The 22,466-nt window shown below is 42.6% G+C and overlaps 1 protein-coding gene across 1 annotated transcript; it reads right to left on the bottom strand.

Moving 5' to 3' along the window:
- Positions 1-882: 882 nt before the first annotated feature.
- Positions 883-11,462, bottom strand: c1ql4a (complement component 1, q subcomponent-like 4). The gene is made up of 3 exons (XM_022199265.2): positions 11,046-11,462; positions 9,304-10,741; positions 883-2,285 (listed from the first exon to the last, which is right to left on the bottom strand). The coding sequence occupies exons 2-3, from the start codon at positions 9,847-9,849 to the stop codon at positions 2,106-2,108; spliced, it is 726 nt and encodes a 241-aa protein (XP_022054957.1). The 5' UTR covers positions 9,850-10,741; positions 11,046-11,462; the 3' UTR covers positions 883-2,105.
- Between the last annotated feature and the right edge of the window lie 11,004 nt (positions 11,463-22,466).

Raw genomic sequence — 22,466 nt, forward strand, 5'->3', positions numbered from 1 at the left:
ATGGTTAAAAATGGAGAATAATGGGATTGATTTAGACAGTCATTCAGTCAATAGACAGAAAATTCTGAGACTGTTTTGAAAATCATGTAAGTAATTTTAAATCCAAGAATGAGCAGAATCTACTCGTACCAGCTTTTCTGTTATAAGCACTGCTGTGTTTGTTTTTGCATAATATTTAACGGCAGATCTGTAGGTATTGGGCTGACAGGGAAACAAGAAGGCTCCTTTGGCTTTGGGAAATTTGAGGTGGTTATGTTGGGGATTCTGTCTGGCGATGTTTGCTGTAACATTCTGCATGCATTTAGAAATATAGATTCACATAAAGAGGATACATGTGAGTGAGAGATTTAGAAAGAGTCCATAAAATTATCAATGAACTGATGGAATTCCAGCAATATTATTTAAGGAAAATGTAACCATTTTTTCTGGATGTATTTCTTGTTATTGGTCAGCTTTACCACAAATGATCTGGGTTCAGAACCCTAATAAATAATGTCAAGCCATATCGAACGCTGAGACAGTTGGTTTTGTTTGTACGATTGATCACTATATTGTTACATTTAAAATGTATACATTGCCTGGATTTTGTGGAGCCTGGGTGTATTATAAGCTGAGGTCAATGTAGCTGTATTAATGTTTGTGTCTTAGACAGAGTCTTAAGACATATTGGAAATCCATTCTGTAGCAGGCAGCGGCTGTGGTCAGCCCCTGTTGCTTCGATCTCAGCTGTAACTCCACGTAGCCGCGTCATATATCCAATTCTCCGAAGCCTGTCCAAGTGGTCCCATCAAATGTAACTGAACGAGGGTCTGCGTGTGTTTCTGACTGTTGAACGTCCCTGACCTTCACCAGGCCAAAACAACATGCAAGACCACACACAAGGTAGGTATAGATATTTTAATAGCAATTGTATACTCAACCTTTTCATTATACCAGATTGCCCGTCCCGAAATCACTGTGTTCACACATAATGATACTTTTGACAGAATCTCTCAAAAATAAAGTACTAACCAGATATGGCAGTGTAATTCTAGTCACATGTTTTGTAATGCATTGCACAACATTTAGTGTAGGTAAAACACTGAACCTGTCCCTTTTTCACTGCCCCAGTATCTTACAGTGTATTCCACTCAAAACACGCACACACATGCGCTCACACACACACACACACACACACACACACACACACACACACACACACACAAAATATTGTCAATAATGCACTTGGCAATTAAAACTTCATTACACACGAGTTCCATCCATGAAATGCATTGTGATATGTTGCCTTGCATTGTTCGCACGTTTTCTTTTATCTTGCCAAGTGACGTTCTGTGCCAGGATGAAAACAGGAGAGGACAGTCAAACATCTGTCTATTCAAATGACCGTATTTTAATCAGCACCGTGCCAGTGCAGGGTGAATCACAACAGGGATTTAATTCATTTCAGTTGGCGTAATTCACTTTGAAGCAGAGAGGGAAAAAAATATTTTACAATGACAAGTTGCAAAATATATGCAGGCCATTTGATCAGAGGTCACCAGAATGGAGAGCAGAAATGTAAATACTGGAATACATTAAGTGTGCATTTGTCTCCGCTTTGTAATCTTAATTAATGGCACCCTCGACACCATTATTGCAATAAAAAGATCAGAGTTATGGTGGTATTTTTTAATATTCTATTTCTCATAATGTCAGTTAATATAGAACACATCATAATACCGTAGATATTTCAGAGCCACAATGTGGAGTTGTTATGTGCACTGATACTATACATATTCTGAAATTCATATTTGCACACACAGGGTGCCAATGAAGGCAGTTGCTCATGATGGTTGGCTCAATATCACACAGTTTTCACTTCATTCCACTTATCTCTGATTTTCACTCGATCCTTTTGTAGTCTACTGTGATCTCACGATGTCTGTATGCAGGTATGTGCATGTGTGTGCTTGCTTGCATGCATGTGTGTGCATATATTTGTGTGAGCACTGCATGTCTGTGTGTGTGCGTTAATCTGCATACATACATGTCGGTGTAGGTGTGTTTCTGTGTATGCGTGTTGGTGTTTTTCTGACCACTTCTCTCTCCACGAGTGAGGATGAGGTTCAGTCTGGGTAGATGAGGAAGCCGGAGAAGGTGCTGTACTTGTTTGTGTTTCCTCCGTGGACCTTCCCTCCGTCCAGCTGCACGCACACCTCATCGCCTACATCCAAATGCAGGATCACACTGTTGGAGGCGTAGTCGTAATTCTGATCAGCGTCCTGAGCGATGGCGCTCGCTCTTACCTGTCACCGACAGAGGACAGACATGTTGACAATTAGAAGATGGACGAAACTGCGCAAACACTTGGTGAGCAGCTCTTTACAACAAAACAAAAGCAAATTGTCATTCTCTGACTTTAGCACATTTCTTTCTTTTTTTTTTTTTTCAGGGTGGGTCAGAATCTGGTATTACAGCCTCTCAGATGAGACACCGAGGAGTGTGACATCACCTCCACAGTGATGCTGGTTTAAAAGATGAATGGGAAAGTGACCCGCGACCCCAGAGGTGAACACAGCCACTCTGTCTCTTATTGATCAGTTGTGGATGGGACTCAGAGCAAAACACGGGGGGATGGAGACCTGATTGGGTCGTGGAGATAAGCAGAATCACCGGGGACAACAGGTTGTCTGTGGGGAAACAGACTCAGCCGAGAAACACCATCACTATCCACATCAGCTATTGACCTGTTGCTTATGATGCTGGGCCAGCTCAATATGCATGATATTGAGTGACTATGCCTAAGCTAGACAGTTTCACATTTGCATGCTGTGTGTGAGTTTGGTCTTATTGACCCAGCAGCAGTGGATCTTTACTTGTTTGTTAACACATTTAATTGGGTTTACTCAGTGTGGACATAAATACACATGCCAAGACTGAAATACTGTTGTACAGAAAACTGGATTTCACCACCTGTGACTGTACCTTTAGTCTGTCATATCAAGCACATATCATTGCATCATTTCATGTTTTAACTCTCCTATTGTCCTCATTTACAGGCACCAAAAAATACTGTTTCCTTGTCTGAGAAGAATCCAAAAATGCAGCCAAAAAAAAATAAAAAATCAGTAAAGTTCTGAAAATTTGCAAAAGCTTCAGGAAGAAAATTCCAACAATTCCTTAAAAAAAGTCCCTTAAAAATTTATTTTAAAAAATCCCCTAAATTTGCCAATAAAATTCTTGTAAATATTTTTAAAAAATGAGTAAAAATCATCCTCAAAAAATTTGTGAAAAAATATCTAAAGTGATTACATTCATATCAGTAAAATTTCTAATGTTTTCTTAAGAACACTGACAAAAGAAAATCAACCAAAATCCTGCGAATTTCACAGGATTTTGATTGATTTTTTTTGTCAGTGTTCTTAAGAAACATTTTTAACATTTCTATTTTTCCACCAAAAAATTGTCAAATATTTCCCAAAAAATGTCGAAAATGTAGACGTCATAAGTTTCGCTGTTTTCCCCACATTTTCAAACTTTAGAACGGGTCAGTTTGACCCGCAGGACGACACAAGGGTTAAACTTGCTTGTACGTGTCAGAAGCCTGATGAAAATACCTTGTTTAAATCTCACAATCTGAAATAACATGCAACCCTTTTAGATTCTAGTTTGAATGTTATTAAAGTGTCTCAAATGTCTCCTTAGAAATCCACAAACAGTAGCATTCTTTTAAAAAAAATCTCATAAGTAGGACGTATCAATAATTCTGGTGTAGCCGCTCCAATCATAAGACATATGTCAGCCATCAGTGGCCTTGTGTCTGGCTCAGTGTCCATCTACGATATGAGCACTCAATCTATGTCAGCAGCCAGACGAGCCACGCACGTCTGCATGACAGCCACAGAATATGATCTGCAACTCAACTACCATCATGTCATTCCCATCACCGGGGCCTCTTTCTCCCCAATGAGCACGCATCAATTTGAAAACAGTCAATCGCTGACTAGCAGAGCCTGAATTACTGTAACTAAAAAAATATGCTCTTTTCCCTCTGCACCAATCCATTTTGCCCTTGTCTGAACAGCCTTTTCACCATCTATCAACCCCGGAGTTGTGTTTCATTGCACGAACAGCATCCGTAGGTGTCCTTAAATAAGATGCAGGACAGTGAAACATGCAGCATGCTGGTGATCAGTGGCTAACCACGTCCCTGTCCACTCTAAACCAGACTGATTGAGGGAGCAGAGAAATCAATCTCGTGGGGTTCACAGCTCAACAACCACTCAGTAAAACTGATCACAGCTATTGTTACACTACTACAACAGTCTTGTTTCTTTACATTTCGGATTCTGCAATCCACAGGGGCATTTGTAAGTTTAGATAATCCTGGAAGCCTCGCGATTACAGTTCTATTCAGTTTTTCTCATTTTAATGTAGGAAAAGAGTGCACTTTAAGCTATTTATGAGTGATTTGCTTATGGCAAAGTATTCCAATGTACATGTAACTGCTCATTTTATCTTCTTCATTATTTTTAATGGTATTTAAGTAGTTAGTCTGCTGCTGTAATATGTGAACTGACCTCTAACACTAATGTAGTCTAATCTTAAACATCTCTAATAACCATTTTACTGCAAATTCCATGCAAATACTATGTCCTATTATCATAAGGCTCACTGAAAAACTATCTGATTATCCCTTATAATTTAATCTATGCTTTTCTTTGTTCCTCAGAGCAGTATAAACTGAAGAAAATACACCTTTTTCCTACTTTTTGATCATCATTTGACAGCAATTGCAGCTTTGCTACTTGTGTGCAAATTTCACGCTCTTGAAATATATATTTCATATGTAAAAATCTGTTTTTATTTTGTTATAAAATCGGAATGTTCCATTTTTATTTTCCATTTGGGGACATTTGTTTGACCCAGACTGCCCAATTAGTATACCGTAATTAATCACTGGGCAATTTCTAGCCTTTCTTAGGTCTTTATAAGACCATCTCTCAAACAACAACAACAACAACAACATATTGTCATCTATAAAGGTTATATTGTTCTGCTTGACATGTGTAGTGACAGCCAATATCACATTTGCATGTTTGGCTGCTTCTGACAGTGATGCTGTTGTTGTGACTTCCTATCGACATCAGGCATATGCCATCCTGCTCATTATTTTGGCCAAACCGTGCTGTGGAGGGAGGTGGAGGGAGATGGAGGCAGATCTTTCTCCCTTCAGCCCCTCTCAGATTTGAATGGCTTTAATGGAAGTGCTGTTTAATTCTGAACAATAGAATAATATAAATCGCTCAGTATATGTCACTTTCACAATATATGATATATGAATTAGGGCTTCCAGTGGTGTTCCCGTGTTTGAAGGAATAATGCGAGCCATCCATTAATGCAGATAGCAGACAGAGAGGCATGAGGGAGTCGTGGTGGGATTAGGACAGGAAGCCGACAGAGGAGATGGATACGGCTGGAGGACACAGACTGATCCATGTGAACCAGGCGGCATACAGCGCTGATCCTGGAGTTGGAAGGGTTGTGAGCCGTGAGGCAGGGGCCCCTCAGGGCTTGCCTGTGGCTGTCTCTGCCTCCGCCTAGCCCTTTCATTATAGGGCCTCCAGTAAACACGCCTGGGAGCAGAGGGCCACAAGGAGGAGGAAGGAGGAGATGGGCTCGTGGTGTGAGGAGCAGCTGCGCTGTCATTTTCTATACAGGCGGAGCGGCTGCGCAAAAAATGGACAAGGATAGACAAAATGAAGCGGGAGGCGGGGTGAAAAGGGCCGGAGAGTTGAGGAAGGGGGGCCTAGAGTAACAGACTGATCAAGCGAGGCTATTTTGTGAGGCCGGGGAGATGTGGGGGTATATGAAGTCTTGTTTTTATCTGTGGTGCTTTGCTCCACTGGTAATAAAACTGACAGGATTCATTCACTGTGATATACTGACCTCTTAGAGCGGAGACAATAGAAAAGTAGCTGTTAAACTTACCTAAGGGACTCCAGCACATGGCAGGAGGGTTGTGGAGGGGTGGGGAGGGCGATGTTGTGGAAATAGAATATTTATTGAATAGGTTTTCCCTCTCCTCAGGGAGCCCAGGGATTACATGGCGACAAGCCACTTAAGCATTGAACCGTGCCTTAGATTGCTATTACCTGCCATTCAGTATTATAGTCTGTGTTCTGTGGCACCTGTGCACAACACAGATGGGAAACACTTATCTTAATTATTGTTTCATCAGAGGCACACAATCATATCTTATTTAGATCTCCCATTACCTAAAGAGACAACATTTGTCTTGTCTTCTCGGAACAAAATTCTGCCGTGTGTCTACCGCTTTGCCTCTCTGAGGCTAATTATATTTCACCTGTAGCATATCTGTGTCTCCTTACTGGAGAAGTTAATACAGGTACTGGTCATTACAGCAAGTGATGACATTTTAACACCACTGTGTGAGATAACTTGACCTTTCTCTGAGCTATTAAAAGAGACCGTGACAGGTGAAAAAACAAGGGAGAGATTAAATGGGAGCTGAGAAAGTATCTATTTGCCTACGTAGCATCAGGAATATTTAATATAGATATACAGTGTAGCATTATAGAAATGTAAATGAGTGGGTGAACACTTCGCATGCTAGTTAATGAGGAGAAGGGGAGATGTTCTGTTGAGAAGGTATGCATGACGTATTACCAGCCTTCACAGCATGCCAGCATTAGCATAGACTGTCTTCATAACATTTGCTTCCAGTTTGGAATATTAAGTAGCATACAACTCATATATTCTTGACAGTGAATTAGAAACAGAATGATTAAAGATATTTATAATAGCAATGGCAGCCATGAGAAAGGCATTTGTAATTTTTTATTATGAGTAAAGCTAAATCAATATTGAATCATTAAGCATCATAATGATACAATATGGATCCATCATCTTTCCAATCTTCGTAATCAGATTTGTGTCTTGTCTCTGTGAAAACAGCACTCGTGGTGATTAATCCGCTGTATGGCGTAACAGCACTGATCAGACCTCCAGATCATGTGTTGGAATGTAACTCTATGTCAATTACAAACATGGAAGCAGCTGAAGTGTGACCCGCTTCAATCACAAATCCCCTGGCTCTGAAGCGATGTCATGCTGCAATGATTTGTTGAAGTTAGATTGAGGTGTGAGCAGGTAGGATTTACAGGGTGGGGATTTAGTGAAGGTAATAGGTATTGGATCTATAGGAATCTCGTGGAAGCCTTGCCACAGTCAGCACATCCTCCTGAGATCTGGGCATCGCATCACACGTCACATGACACAAGTCACTGTCCAACAAGCAGATAAAGGTGTAGGTGTGTGTTCAGCCCTGCCAGAGGAAATCTTTTGTCATCCAGAATTAATGTCTTTGTCGAGTTGAAATTGCCTCTAATGAGCGTCTGCACTTGTTCAACCGGTGCATAAACAGAGTTTGCAAAAACAGTTTTTTCTCTTTCTCTAGCCGACCTTGATCACTTGTCAAGCCGAGACGTGTTGCGTGGGTGTCCATTGGTCATCATGCCTGATCTCATCCTGGCCTTCACCGCCAGCCTCCCAGATGCCTCGTCTACCAGCCCACTGTCTCCACACCTCCATTAAGTCATCTATCTTCCTCTGCTCCACCCCTGATCTTCCATCAACTCACTTGTCTTGTTTTGCTCTCGCTTTCTGCGTCTTCAGCTGGACATCTCAGCATGTCCCTGTCATGTCGAGTCTCTTGTGTTTCATTCATTCTCGTTGAATGTGTCTGAGCTGAGTCTGTTGGACTGGCTGCCGAACAGACAACAGGTTACAAATTACCTCATCGCTGAAGGTATAAAAGTTGCAAAAACACGGGGAAAGGGAAAGAGGCAAATTTGTGGTTACGGCAGTCCTTTTTAGGGGGTATAAAAAAGAAAAAAAGAAGCAGGCGGACAAAATATCCAATAAAGCTTCAGCACCTACGGCTATAGTAAAACAGGTTGTTTGAATCTATGGTCCGCAATGCAACCTGTCGAACACAGTGTCCATTTAGTAAACCCCATCCACTGACTGGCCTCAGGCTGCGTACCTGCCTGCCTCGGGGCTTCAGTAACTCCAAACATGATCAGGCATTCTGCAGAATTCCATTTACACTCCATTTTCATCTAGCAGTGGCACTGTTTGGGTAGATTCCTGTTAGGTGAGCGCTCTATTTAACAGAACTATTTAAAGAGGCCACCTGACGGGTGTCAGATGGACCTTGGTGAGGTTAAATAATTGAGTTGAGTGAAAAGATAATTAATGGAGAATCAATGAACAAGCTGGGAAGGGGTTAGGAGAGGAAAGTATAGCGGGTGTTCAGGGGATCTAATCTAAGATGTATAAATTATTTAGCAGGCTAAAATGACTGGAATGACAATATAGGACATTAGGCAAGCAGCCTTAAACACATATTCACCTTTGTGGTCTCATGCATATACAATCAAACAATGGTAAATGAGGAATTATTTTAAACATTTAGTTACACATTTTGAAAAAAGAAAGCAAGTCTATATGAGGCTATTTCATTACTACTGTGGTGATAAACTATATTGTATGCGTGAGCCTGCATTAGTGTCTGACCAGCCCTCGGCGCGCTGCATGTCTGGAGAGTGAGGTCTGAGCGGAGGGCATTTGCATTTAGAGTCCTTGATGAATGAATGAATGTAAAAAGCAACTTGAAGAATGTTTCCTGAATTTGGAGCCCTCTGATGAAATCCCTGTGATTTATCCCACCTCTCCTCTCCTCTCCCCCCCATCAGCCCCTCTGTCTTTAATTAGTGTCTGGGGAATGAGGGAGTGGATGAGTGGACTGTCAATTTTACATTCATTATTTATTTAGCAAAGGTGTAAACTGACTGGTCCACATACTGACAGACATTTCTCCTGTGCTCTTTTGCACTTCTGTTTAGGCGATAATCAAGCTCTGTGTATGATACTTACTAATTAGACTGTTCCTTTTGGCGGCAGCGGCTGTATTCTGCCACTTGTCATTTAGCCACAGTACATGTGGGAATGCAAATATCTGCAGCTGCAAGTTTAGACTCTATAGCAAGAATTTCCCTTAATGAGGAGAAAGATTGCAGTTTCATTCTTTGGCTGTCATGTTGCCACTTGCTAAGTGGAATGTGCTCTGAATCTGAAGAGCTCAATGTTGCAGAGGTGAATGTGAGTCAATGGTAAAACAGGATGGTCAACTGTGAAAGGAATCTGTGTACGTACGAATCATTTTATATACACCTTATTGCACACACGCCTTCATGCATGCACATATTCAGACAGACACACAGACACGCATGTACTAACCAGTCCATTCTTCTTCAGGTCAGCCCACATGCTCGTCCCGTCACCACCTCTCATTAGGACGTGGTAGGTGAAGAAATAGATGCCAGGCAGAGGGCAGGTGAACTTGCCGGTGCTGGGCTCATAGTAGTTACCTACATTGGTCACCACATCATCAAACTTCAGTATTTCACTGCCCTCGTGTTGCTTGCGTAGCCCTGCATAAAAGGCAATTTTGGGAGTGTAGACTGAGGGAGAATAGCCACCAGGGCCTGGGCCTGGGGGCCCCTGTGGCCCTGGTTTGCCTGGCTCTCCAGGTGGTCCACGTGCTCCTGGAGGGCCAGGGATCCCTGGAGGTCCTCGAAGCCCAGATTTGATCTTCTTTCCAGAATAATCCTGCGGAGGTGGAGACACAGCTGTCAGCTCCTGGCCTGGCTGAGATGTAGCATAGGGATCACATACCATCCTGCAGCTTCCAAGCATTTCATAATGGCTCCCTGTGTTTCTGCTGTTCCCTCCTTTGGTTGTGTGGACCAGCAGGGGAATGGCCACCAACAGAATAAGAACCATTGCCACACCTACAGCAGCTCCAATGACACGTTTCCTGCGGCTGAACCGCGAGGCGGCCAGCGTCAGGAAGTCCTCTTCCCCCTTTGCTGGAATAGTGCCGGCCAGGATGAAGCCTCTTAGAGAACCAGTACGGTGTGAAAAGTTGAAGAAAGATATTGAGAGGAGTGGGGGGGCAGTGTATCACTGGGTCAAGTATAAGAGAGAAGACAAAATGGCAGACAGCCAGGAAGGAAACACCAGAAGACAAGATCCAAGGGAAATTATAAAAATGTTTTGGTGGCCCAAAACAAGATATTTAAAAAAAACCTATATGGGTTCAAAGATAAAAGCTTCACACACCACAATTTTCCAAAAAAATCTGAAAAATCTGAGCTGTCTCAGGTTTGTGGTGACACAAAAAACATAATTTAATTGATCAAGTCTGGTTGGCCTTTTTCTGACTCCTCCTGTCGTCCTGCAGTTCTGTTCAATTTTCAGCATCAAACAGAAACCATAACTGGCACCGAGGCGGTTATTGTGAAAGCAGAGCTTATTAAAAGTATGCTGAAGTGAGAGCTGGTGCCAAATTCAGCTCAGTGAGGAGGGTGTGGAGGTATTGTTTGTTGTGTTGGATGAAGTATAATTTACAGTTTTTTTCAAAGATAAATCTTCTTTCAAGCCCCCCCTACAAACCACAGGGTTTCACTTCATGTGGATGTATCACTTAATGCCATGGCTGTAAGTTAAAAAAGAGTCCATCACAAATCTTTTTCTGACCCAATCATCTTATGACCCCGACTTTTATCTGTCCAAAAGGGTCTCTCGCTCTCTCTTTTTTTTTTCCAGAAAACCACAAAAAAATTTGTCAACTTGGGTGTGCTTTTGACAGAGTCCTTGTCTGATATGCCTGGATCTGGAAAGGACAGTAAAAAGAGCAAAAGCACTCAATAATTAACTTGTCCTTATTTACCACATACATGCTTATAATTTAACTGCACTGAATTGTTAAATCATTAATTGCATTAAATCAGCTATTTATAAAGACTCCTCAGGTGATACAAAATTATTAACTTTTTAAAAATAAATGATAACAATACTATATTTTAGAAATAAGAAAACTATATATATTTTCTATAGTTGATATAAATGACATCAATTATATGTGAATTAAATTTGCTGAATAAAAATCAAAACAAAAAATCCAAGCAGAAACTCACCTCTTTCTCTTTATAATCCAGAAATATTTATGGGGAATAAAGTCTTGTGAGCACCAGTCTTCTCCGCGTCCCACCACAATGACTGAAGGACTTCGGAACGCTGGAGCGCCAAATGGAGAGCTGGAGAGCCGACGGGCGCGCAGGAGATGCCAGGAAAGTGGTGCGAGTTTCTTTAATCACAGCGTAATCCCCTCTTCTCTCTCCAGGTAGAAAATGAAGTCTAAAAGCCGATAACTTGTAAAGGAAATGAAGCCCAGAAAAACACCTGCTTGAACACTTTTTTTGACGCAATTCCAAAAAAGCGGAGCGCACGACAGTCTGACGCTCCTCTCCAGTTTATCTGTTCACTGTATCGCTTTTCGCAGCGTTTGGTCCATAGGCTGTCCTCGTCTTCACCTGTTAGATTTCTCTCTCTCTCTCTCCCTTTCTCCCTCCCTCCCTCTCTTTCTGTCTCTGTTATGCAGGCATATATGCTCCTCTATATACACCATTGCCAAAACGGTAATTTATTTAACTCCACATCTTATTTATTCCTGATCTGATTTGTTGCTTTCCCTTTTAAATTAGTTATGTGTTGTTGTTGACATAATCATTAAGGTGCATTGACTTCACTGTGTACTGATACAGATGCAGACCTGACTGCACTGATGCTCCCCATCTGTATCTTGTTAGTCTGACATTCACTTGTTGTTAGAGGCAAACTCTTTGCAAGCAAAAATGTTTGATAAAGTGCTGCAGAACGAAGGCAGATGTTTTCATCTTCTGTGTGCCGGGCAAGGGAGGACAAAGGATGGTGACTAAGTAAAAGCTGCCTCGGCGTGATGCGTGAGGAATGGAGAGGAGACACTAAATGTTCCCCAGACCATTGCCTGTATGTGTGACTCGCATCCCACAGCTATAAAGCCTCATTAGTGAGACATCCTGCCCCAGACATTGTGCTGCTCTTTTTCTTGTATCTAAAATGTTACACAAGAACATACAATGCCTGAACTCTGGTGTATACACGCACGCATGCACGTAGACCCATCCAGGAATGCACAGAAAAAGATCTTTTACACCATTACATGTGGAATGTTTTGCATTCTTGTACCAGCATTTGCAAGGATTCTACCACACCGCCTTCACCAATGATCACATTTCATTGCAGAAGCATCTTGGGAGGATTTTTAGTTCATATCATCATTTCCTTGGAGTCTTGAGTCACCTGTCTGACAGGCACAATCGCCGAGTTTAAAGTTTAATGGCCGAAGCGGTGGCAGCGAGGGGAATAGGTCGACATACAGTATTGATGGCTCCCTTTGACCTCTCCCTCCTCAGATATGATGACCACTGTCTGGTAATGTAGGGAACATCCGACCTGATCCCAGCAGACATGGAAAGGCGGATAATCGCTAGTTTTAAGGTGGTTTTCCAAGGATGGATTGGATTTGCTGGGAAATTGAGGTGGAGGGCTCTCAAGGTTTGGGGAGCAATTGCCTGTGGTATTTCCACTGGTGTTGGTGTAGCTGAGCGGCGTTGGGAGGAGTTTAATGCTGTGTCACTCCCAGTTTTCAGGTCAGTCAGGCTGGCCCGCTAGAACAGTGCTCAGAGGTCCTAAGCAGCATGGGGCAGATAATCATTGCCAACAGTCAGAGGCAATATGCTCAGGATTGGATTTTTAAAGCCTGTTAAAATATTACTGAGGTGATTAATATTGAAATATGCGCGTGTCTCTCTGCTGTCTGTCTCCCGCTCTCCCTATTCTCTTCTTGATTTGTTCCCCTTAGTATTCGCACTCACCTGAAATTTCAATATTATGCATGATGTTGATGAAATGTGTCTTCTTTTCATGCGGTGCAATTGCATTGCTGTGTCACTTGTTCTGACTAACATAGACTCCACTGTCACCAGTAGCAGAACAGCCATAGGAGAATCTCTACTGAGCTTTTTGAGTTATTAGTCTGTTTAATAATTAATTTTATATATTATAACACACCAAGAATAAATCTCAGTCTTTTGTGCACACGCCTGCACAATTCAAGCTCTGGCTTTTTTATTCTCTGTTCTGTGTAAACAAATAAGAGAGGAGCAGGAACTTATTTACGGCCACATTACTCATGTTATATTTTGTCTGCACCGTTTCTTACAGACATACTAATTCTTCCGTTCAGCCATCCGCAGCATTATTTAAATAAAGTTAAACAAACCAAATCTTTCTTGCAAGCTGATTAGTAATCAGTGGAACTAGCTCAGCTGTCTCAGTGATATATGCCACACATCGTATACAGGTTTACTGTACGAGACGTGTTTTGTGTGTGGAAAGCTGCACTATCAGACAATTCACACGGTGAGACCAACACATACCGAGCACCAAGCCTGACCTGGATGAAGACATATCGTCCCCAAGAGCTGCTGAGCTGACGGAGGACCACCACTCCCAGGAGGACCACTGTTCACGTTTTCACATACCAGGAAACCAGCTATCAAACTCCCATTCTTTGCCATGTAGACTACGCTCTTGTAAATCAATTTAGAGGTCATTGGGGATATGAAAGGTGGTTTGGGACAAGTCTGAAACAGAGAAGGAAAAGAGATGTAGAAAGATATTCACACTGCTCCATTTAGTCACTGGTATACATACTGTGTGATGCATGTATTTGACTTGACTCTTGATAAAGGCTACTGTGGGATGATTCAGGGTGCAGAGAGAAAAGTAATGGACGTCTTGCCGCAGAGAAAATATGTCACATTGTTAGCAAGATAATTCAAAGCAGAAAACGACATTTGTTTATTTAGGTTCACAGGTTCATATACCACATTGTGTGATAAGAAATGCATCATTTGCTCCCTCGCCTACCTGAGCATGTGTGTTTACTGTACCGTAAGTGCAGACTTGGAAGTGGAGCACATGGGTGTGGATGTGTCTACATCCTGGTGCTGTGCTGTTTCATTAGGCTCTGATTATGGGGCCTGATGCAGAGTGACAGTGTGCAGATTGAGTTGCACAGCCACTCTAATTCTCTCTATTAATAACAACCCTCCACACTGCCGTCCTGAACCACATTTATTAATCACAATTTGTCATCTGTCCGATGCTCCACCCTCTCCTTCTCCCTTTCTCTTTCCCTCCCTCTCGTCGGGTTTCGCTCACCTCCTCCCTCCCAGCAGGGCCAGTTATCCCCTGCACCTCTCCACCTCCACCTCCTCCCACCCTCAGCACCAGCTTCAGCTCAGAGACATGGTCCAGCATACAGAGGGATGTTCTCGCTCTCCTCACACACACATACACTCTCCCACTCACTTTAACTGCACTCTGGAAGGAGTCTGATTCATCAAATGTTCTCCGGCTTTAATTGGCCAAATAACAGTTAACTGCTTGGATTGTGTGGACTGTTTCGTTCGCAATCCACCCAAGATTGTAATAAATTACAATAAAACAAACTTCAATTTGCAATTACAGCACCGTTATGATGCACGTCTCTGGCCTTGCAACACGTCCAGAGCTTGTAGGGCCTAATGCATCATTATGGGGATGTTCAAACATTCACTGAGATAGCATGCAATGGCCTTTTGGAGCACATTGATTCTTTTTAGCATTAATCCAAGCCATCTGGAATTTCTATGTTCACAAATGATGGCATTTAATCAATATGTATGCTGGGATAAGTGCAATATGTTATTGCATTATTGGTGAGAAAATATCCCCATAGCTAAAATCACATTTCTGCTCATGTCTCATTCAAATGGCCCTTGACCCTACTAAGAAAGATGATTTATGAGTCAGCTAGTCCCTGAGGTCTTGCTCTGCCACTCTAATTTTCAGGCTACGTTTATGCTCATTATATTGACACTTTAAGGATATCCATTTACCCTGAACTGCAGTTTAATCACACAGCAGAAGTTTTCTCCTAGCTTGTTTCCCCCAACTATGCAAAAATCTGTGTGATTGCTCGCTGCAGCAGATCTAAAACGGCCAACGTTTCCACGGCGGTGCAGCAGTGTTCTTCTAATTACACTATCACCAACCAACCCTCCACTCCTCAGCGCTACCCTCCACCACCCTCAGCCACAGAACCAGGGTCCCTCTACTGTTTTCTTTGAGCAAGACCGCTGTTTGGGGGGAAACAGAGGCGATTTTCATGTGCAAATGTCAGTCAGTCCGCTCACAGCAATCACAGGCCTGTCTTCTCCAGAGATCGGGGCTTGAGACACAGCCTGAATAATTTAGCAGCTCTGTGCCACCGTGCTTTAGGGTCGCAACCTTCTAAAGTGATGACAGAAAGACGTTGGCTGACTTCCCCTCCCATTCACTCCCATTACCACTTATTTACCGTTCATGATTCCAGGCAGACAAAGCAGAAGGCCACGCTTGGGGAAGAGAAATCATTGGCGTTGTATAAACTGTGTCATAAAGCAGAGCACAACCAAACAATGACATTTTCAGAGCATCCCCAAGTCGGAGGCAATCCCCTCCTGTGCTGCGCTGCGAAATAAACACACGCCGCACACATGATCACCCAAGCCAGCAGTCACAGACAAAAGAGTTGATGGACGCACACACAGAGAAAAGGTCGAGAAGTGACACACAGCGGGGACAGATGTCAGAGAGAAAACCTTAACGATGCATAGGTGTGGATTAGGATTCAGATAGAGACGAAGGGGGGGAAAAAAGACACAAAAAAAACAACACCCAAATCTTCTATTTCAGAGCAGGAGAGATTACAGTGATTTTCAAGGTATGGCAGAGGAAAAGAACAGAGACGTAGAGGACAGTGTGAAAGAAATTGATCCGTCCTTCCGCACAGACACATTCTACATTTCTATCATTCAAAGGGAGACCGACAGCGCTTGGTCTGACAAGGGTGGTCATCACTCGTCTGCAGCGGGGCTCTGACAGCAACATGACGAGGATGAATGGACTGTCCAGTTATCCCAACCAAAACACATGCTGCTGGAGAAATTATACATTTATCTTCCTCACATTTTCTCTCAGTCATTTCGAGTCCTTCGTATCCTTCGCTCAATTATCCCCCACTTCTTGTATTCCGCACATTTCACGAGTCACAAATGCTCGACGTTCACCTCTATATCTGTGACATCTTTTTCAGAATTTGAATTCGCAGGCAACGCTGCACATGTGGCAACCCAAGACACAGGAAAAAAATAAAAGCAGCTTCCTGTCAGTGTCTTTGCGGTGAATATGATGTTATTGGAATGTAAGGAAGCAGCAGTGAATTGTGTATTAGTGATACACGGTAGGATGTTCCCATGGAGATGCCAGTTGTGATAGCCTATTAGTGGAGACGGTGGGATGCAGGATTGCTAAGAAACACTTGGAGGAATGAGCGACACATCCTGCTTTTCTCCTCCAGCCCTCCCTCTAACCTGTTGTCATGCACTGCAGCAATACAGTCAGTCAAGTTAAACGCTGTCTGGTCAAACTGCACTCACGGTGAGCTTAAAATGTCAGTGGGCATGCGGTTTGACCTCATGTCATGGGAAAGCGTTACAAGGGCAGGCGGAGGGGAAGGGAGGACACGAGAGATCCCTCTGAATTATTGAGAGTGATTATTTGGTGACTTATGGTTGGTGGCTGTCAAGTACGGTAGGATAAATTGTGCCTGGCAAGAATTACACTTTCTCATTTCTCCCCTGTCTATTTGTCTGCCTTTCTCTGCCTGACCACCCCTTCTCTATTGAACACTTATCTCACTACCTCCTCTGTCCTTGCACTAGTAAGTTTGCAGACTGACTTTGAGGGCATGTCCTCAAAAGTAACGCAATAAAGGAGCGTGAAGAGTGTAGTGTTCACTTTAGGTTCGGTCTGTGGCAACACCCGTATGTCGGGCAGTAAGTCCACTAGTTTGGGGTAGACCGAAATGTCTCCTCCACGAGATTGCAGTAACTTTTATAATGCACCTACATGCAACTTGATGAATCCTGTGGACTGTGGCATTCCCTTTAAATTTCATCTCGTGCCAGTGTATGTCTTTGTGTTTAGAGACAGCTTGTCATAAAAGAAGCTCCACCAGTTGGTCAAAGTTTCATTTATCTTGTGAAATATGTAAACATGTGACTTGACTAAATCATTTAATCATTTTTGGAATTCAGCGAAGAGCACAACTATGCCTAACAGGGGTCTTGTTGACAGCTTCACATGACTACTAGCATTGCAATAGACTCTTAGATTAGACCAAACTTTATTGTCATTGCATAGGATACAAGTACTAACACAATGAAGTGCAGCTTTGCATCCAACCAGAAGTGCAAAAGCAGCAGTAAAGTTCATAACTGACAGTATGATTATACAGTAGTATAAACAATATGGACAGAGCATTATGAACACACTAATATATAGATGTGGGTGCATCATAAAATAGATTATCTAATGCTACTGTTAGAAATAAACAGTGGTATGAGCAGGATGAACAGTATAGTTATGGATTGTATAGATCAAATCCATAACTTAACTTTTTGACTAAAAATCTGATTCAGAACAAACCAAAATAATGTTCATCTGTCATCTTACAATGAAATCAATGATTGTGAGCGCTGGGATCTTTCTATACTGTCTAATATCAGAGGCCAACATCCTGAACAACCAAATATGAGCTGAGAAGTCAACAGGAAATACATTGATGGGGAAATGGAGATGGTTGTACAGACATTTTAGACGGTAAACAATGATTGGCTGTGACAGACCACAGAGGAAAAGCCATTTCCTCTTTGTGGAACCCAGCGGCGAGAAGGCCGGTGTTCATGTAAAGAAGTCCAGGGAAGCTAAAGGGCTGCCAGTGGCTGGTGCATATATTCTGGCCTTGAGGCACAGGACTGTGGGCTCTTACCCAAGCACCAGGGTTTTAATCTAGCTGCAAAACAACCTGCGGCAACCGGCGAAAGAACTGCAAAAAGAAAGGGACAACAGTGATTAGGCATCCGCATCATTCTGGACAAGCCGCGGGGGCTGCGAGAAGTGTTTTTGACAGAGCAGGAGGAGGGAGTTGCTACAAAAAATGATTAAAGCTTTAACATGGAGCTGGGCTGAATCCCCGGTCTGGTGCAGCGCACACTGTAGGTGGAGCTCACTTAGTGAATAGATAAACTGATGGATGATGAGTAGACACAGCGTAGGGACAATCTTGACTTTGACCGAGCCCATTAAAAGCTGAGAACTCCTTTCACAATGAATAATAATTTCCCAAGAATATGAAGTTTGGGGTTCTTGAAGACTTTTCTTCTTCTTATGTTCTCATCTTGCTTCTCCGTGAGTGGCTTTGTTTTCCTTTTTATTGTGCACATACCAGGAGACCCATTTCCCTATTTCTAATTGACATTCCCTGTTGCATAATGTTTCTAACTGACTGATCAGGTATCAGAGATGGAGTTCTTTGTGTAAATGCAGTCTGAATAATTCATACAGGGCTGTCAGAGAAAGAGAGAAGGGGCATTTTAGAAATCAGCTCACTAGGCCCCTGACCATGAATAATTGATCTGAACTGATTAAAGTTTGCCGTGATTACCCCTCACCTCCCCAGCAGATAAAACGCCACACCTGTGTTTGCTGTCTCTTGACTAATTCTCCTCTTCCTCTCTTTCCTCTCACTCAAACATGTTTCAATTAACCACATGTGGTCAGACTGCGCATCGAGGAATGCGCCACACTTCAGTATTGCTGCCATCTCATATTGTCAGTTGGATTTCCAGCAACAAGCTCAATTTCCTCCCCTTGATGGGCATTCAAAGGTGTGCTTAAGCAGAATTCAGTTCATTACATGTGTTTATATAAGGAGAACAGTATTGTTCTACAGTTCTCCATGTCCCTGATGAAAAATGTAATTAGTCTATTCGCTAACAGCAACTCCAAATATTAGACCTTGATTAGCTGCGCTTGAAGTGCCGAAAAACACACTTTTTCTCCTCCTCTTCCCTCAGGCAGTGAATCCTCAGATAGCCGGAGCTAGTCTGTCTCAGATGCAAGTGTAATTGCAACAGGCATGGTGTCTGATGCGCTGTAACACTTAAACATACCGTGGTCCCAGCAGAGCTACCTTCATCAACTTGACTTCACTGGCTGCACATCTGCTCTGCAAACGACACACAGACACAGTGACACAAAGCAGGCTCACTTTGCATCGGGATCGCTTCTCACTTCTCTTAACCTTCAAAGTCCAACTAAGGATGGCACTTTGATCCGTGTCCCATAGTCAAAGAAAGAAATGCGTGACAGAGAGCGACATGAAGGAGGGGAGAAGCAGGGAACGGGAAGCAGTGTGGGAGAGTGACAGCTAATGACAGTAGCTACAAGCTGTGACCTTTAGAGCAATCACACAAGCATGACGAACCCGGCTCAAGGTGACAGTGAAACCCGCTACTTTGGTGGAAGATATTAAAGACAACAAAGCTTTGTGTGTCTGTGGTTTAGCAGTCATGCTGCAGCAGGTGCTAATGGAGATTATGGCTACACAGGTGAACAATAGCACTGTACGTTTTTGTCAAAGAACCACGGTTAACTGTGACAGAATAAGCAGACAAGGCAAAGTAAGGCCAAAAGTGCACATATGCTGCTTTACATGGTAATACACACATTCAAACACGCACACTTTGATTGGGATTGAGTTGGTAAGGAATTATGTGCCATGCTAAAGGTAAGAGGTTTTACCTTTAACCCTTTGATGCGCAGTGTGGGTCAAGAGATACCCATTTTCCATTGGATTTGGGTCACTTTTGATCCATTTTGTGCATCAAAGGGTCAATTTCGAGCACCCTAAACGTTTGAGTGTGGCTGGGGAATTCCAACCAGTAAGCTTAACATCTTCTTCTTTGCATGTTTAAGCCCACGTCCTGCACAATGCATGTTGCCTTGTTTACAATAAATCATTTTCTGAGATATTTTATATTGAATCCCCACTTCTGAACGTGAGTGTGATTGTTTGTCTGTATCTGTAGCCCTGTAACAGACTGGTGACCTGTTCCAAGGTGTCTTCACCCTAAGTCAGCTGAGATAAGCTCCAGCCCCCCGCGACCCTAATGAGAATTAAGCAATGTATAGATAATGGATGGATTATTTACCCACTTCCCAGGTAGTTTCTGTTTTTCCTGTAATTTTTACAGGAAAAAAATACAGGAAATTTACAGGAAAAATTTTCTTGTTTTACCTGTAAATTTATTACCATTGGAGATTTGCTTCAGTCCATCTGTGGACTGTGGACTTGTCTTTTCTGTGTAAGATCTTACTGTGTAGAGATGCATTTGCATGCAGGTAGTCTACAGTGATGCAAACAGGCCTATGACTGTTTATTTGGCACAGTAGTACATTAGCCAAATTGCTACAATTAGCATTTTCCAACACGGTCTCACGGGGATTCGTGAAACTGTTACGTAAATTTTTTGTTTCTTTTTCGTGCGCACCAACACGATTTCGTCATGTTTTTCGTGCCACTCACCATGAAATGTTTTTCGTGTTGCTCACAACGAAACCCGCTGTGGTAATCACAGCTGAAAGTGGTTTATACCAGCGGATTCATGACGATCTAAGCTGTCCATCGGCGTATACTGCTTGTGTGATCGCGTTTGCGGCCGCCGGCCGCCGGACATTCTTTAAATTCCTATGCAAATTGGTAAGTGTACCACCGGGTTATGGTTAGGTTATGGTTAGGTTATGGTTAGGGTTATGGTTAGGGTTATGGTTAGGGACGATGTCATGCAAAATATAGCGTTGGATTCGCCATGGTTTTACATTAAAAATATAATACACACATTCGTTTGAAATACGTTCTGGGTGGCACGAAAAGTCCGCCGTTTAAAATACATTGGTGCGCATTTCGTGGTGAGCGGCACGAAAAACATGACGAAATCGTGTTGGTGCGCACGAAACCGAAACAAAAATTTACGTAACAGTTTCACGAATCCTCGTGAGATCGGGCTGCATTTTCACATGCTGTCAATGACAAAGCAAAGCAGATATAATGTTATCATGTTTGACATACAATATGAGTTTTAGCATGTTAACATTTGTTAATTAACACAAAACCTAAAGCATAGCTAGAGGTATGTGGTCAGAAACCAAAGTCTCAACTTAACATTTACCAGATGATTACTTGTATCAACATGTAAATTCTGCAATTTGAACTTAGTGAAACACACACAGAACCCACATACACACAAGTGGTGCCAGGCCCGGGGTGGCTAATCGGGAGGACCGGGACAATTCCCGGTGGGCCGGTCTAATGTTTGGGCCGCGAGGGCCGGTGTTGTACAATTTTCACACTCCCCAGAAAAATCTGACTCCCCCTTGGCGTGAACGCGCGCGACTTGCGTTTCACTTTGTGGCCACTTGACGGGTTTTCTGTTGTACGTTTACTGTTTTTGCTGTTGTTTTCGGGTTAAATGGGATTAAGTACCAAACTGCAGACATGTTTTCCTGTTAAATATGATTAGGTGACATGTTTCTCCCATAGACTGTATATAAAGTGGAAGTAGCATCTGGCTCCAAAATTGAAGCCCACCCGGAAGTGTCAAAAACTTGCAATATCACGCCGTCCGCTAGGGCTGGCTCCAAGAAGCTTTTTCTACATAGACCCCAATTCATTTTTGGAAAAAATAAAATTTGATAGACTGATTTTCTACAGCTCAGGATTTTTTTCCATTAGTTTTCATGGTCGAAATGAGAGATCAGGTGGCTGATCTTAAAATAAATCAATACTGAATTTTAAATAAATCGTTAAAGTTGATGGAGCCAGGGGGCGTGGCTATACTTGATAGACAGCAACAGAAGCCTCTGCAGTAAAATGTGGGCGGGATAAGAGAGGCTTCAGCCAATCCTGCCCCGAGTTGCTCTCCGGTCCAGCCTGTTTGATGACGCTTTTTATGTCACTGGCTCCAAAAAATCCAAAATGCCAACCAGGAAGTAGCAAAATCCAGCCTTCTTTTTCTCGGCGTTGAAACCAACGGGTGACGTCACGGTTAGTTCACACCTGTTACCGACCAAACAGTCTTTTCAGTGTCTGCTGGTAGAATCAGCCGGAGGTAGAAAACTGGTTAAAACAAGCCAACAGGCAGAAAAACTGTTTGTGGAAGAGGTTCTGCTGCTCCACTGATAAATAAACCAACAGTTATTATATCAGAATTAATCCAAACAAGGAGAGCAGAGTCTGGGCTGTCTCCTCCATAGGACCTGTCAATAATTCCAGACCGGACTGTAAATGAAGTAGCCCCACCCCCTGGCTTCGCAAAACTTTAACGCTCTATAAAAAATTCCATATTGATTTAATTTAAGATCGGCCACCTGATCTCTCATTATGACCATGACAACTAATGGAAAAAAATATATACAGTCTATGCACAGTACTCTGTTTGGCTCCACAGTTGCTGATGACCACTTCCGGTCTCAGAAAATGAAAAAACAGACCTTTTTTCGTTTCTGCCTCTTACTGATTCTATTTT

This window comes from Acanthochromis polyacanthus, chromosome 6, assembly GCF_021347895.1.
Source record: "Acanthochromis polyacanthus isolate Apoly-LR-REF ecotype Palm Island chromosome 6, KAUST_Apoly_ChrSc, whole genome shotgun sequence".
In the NCBI taxonomy this organism is placed as follows: Eukaryota; Metazoa; Chordata; class Actinopteri; family Pomacentridae; genus Acanthochromis; species Acanthochromis polyacanthus.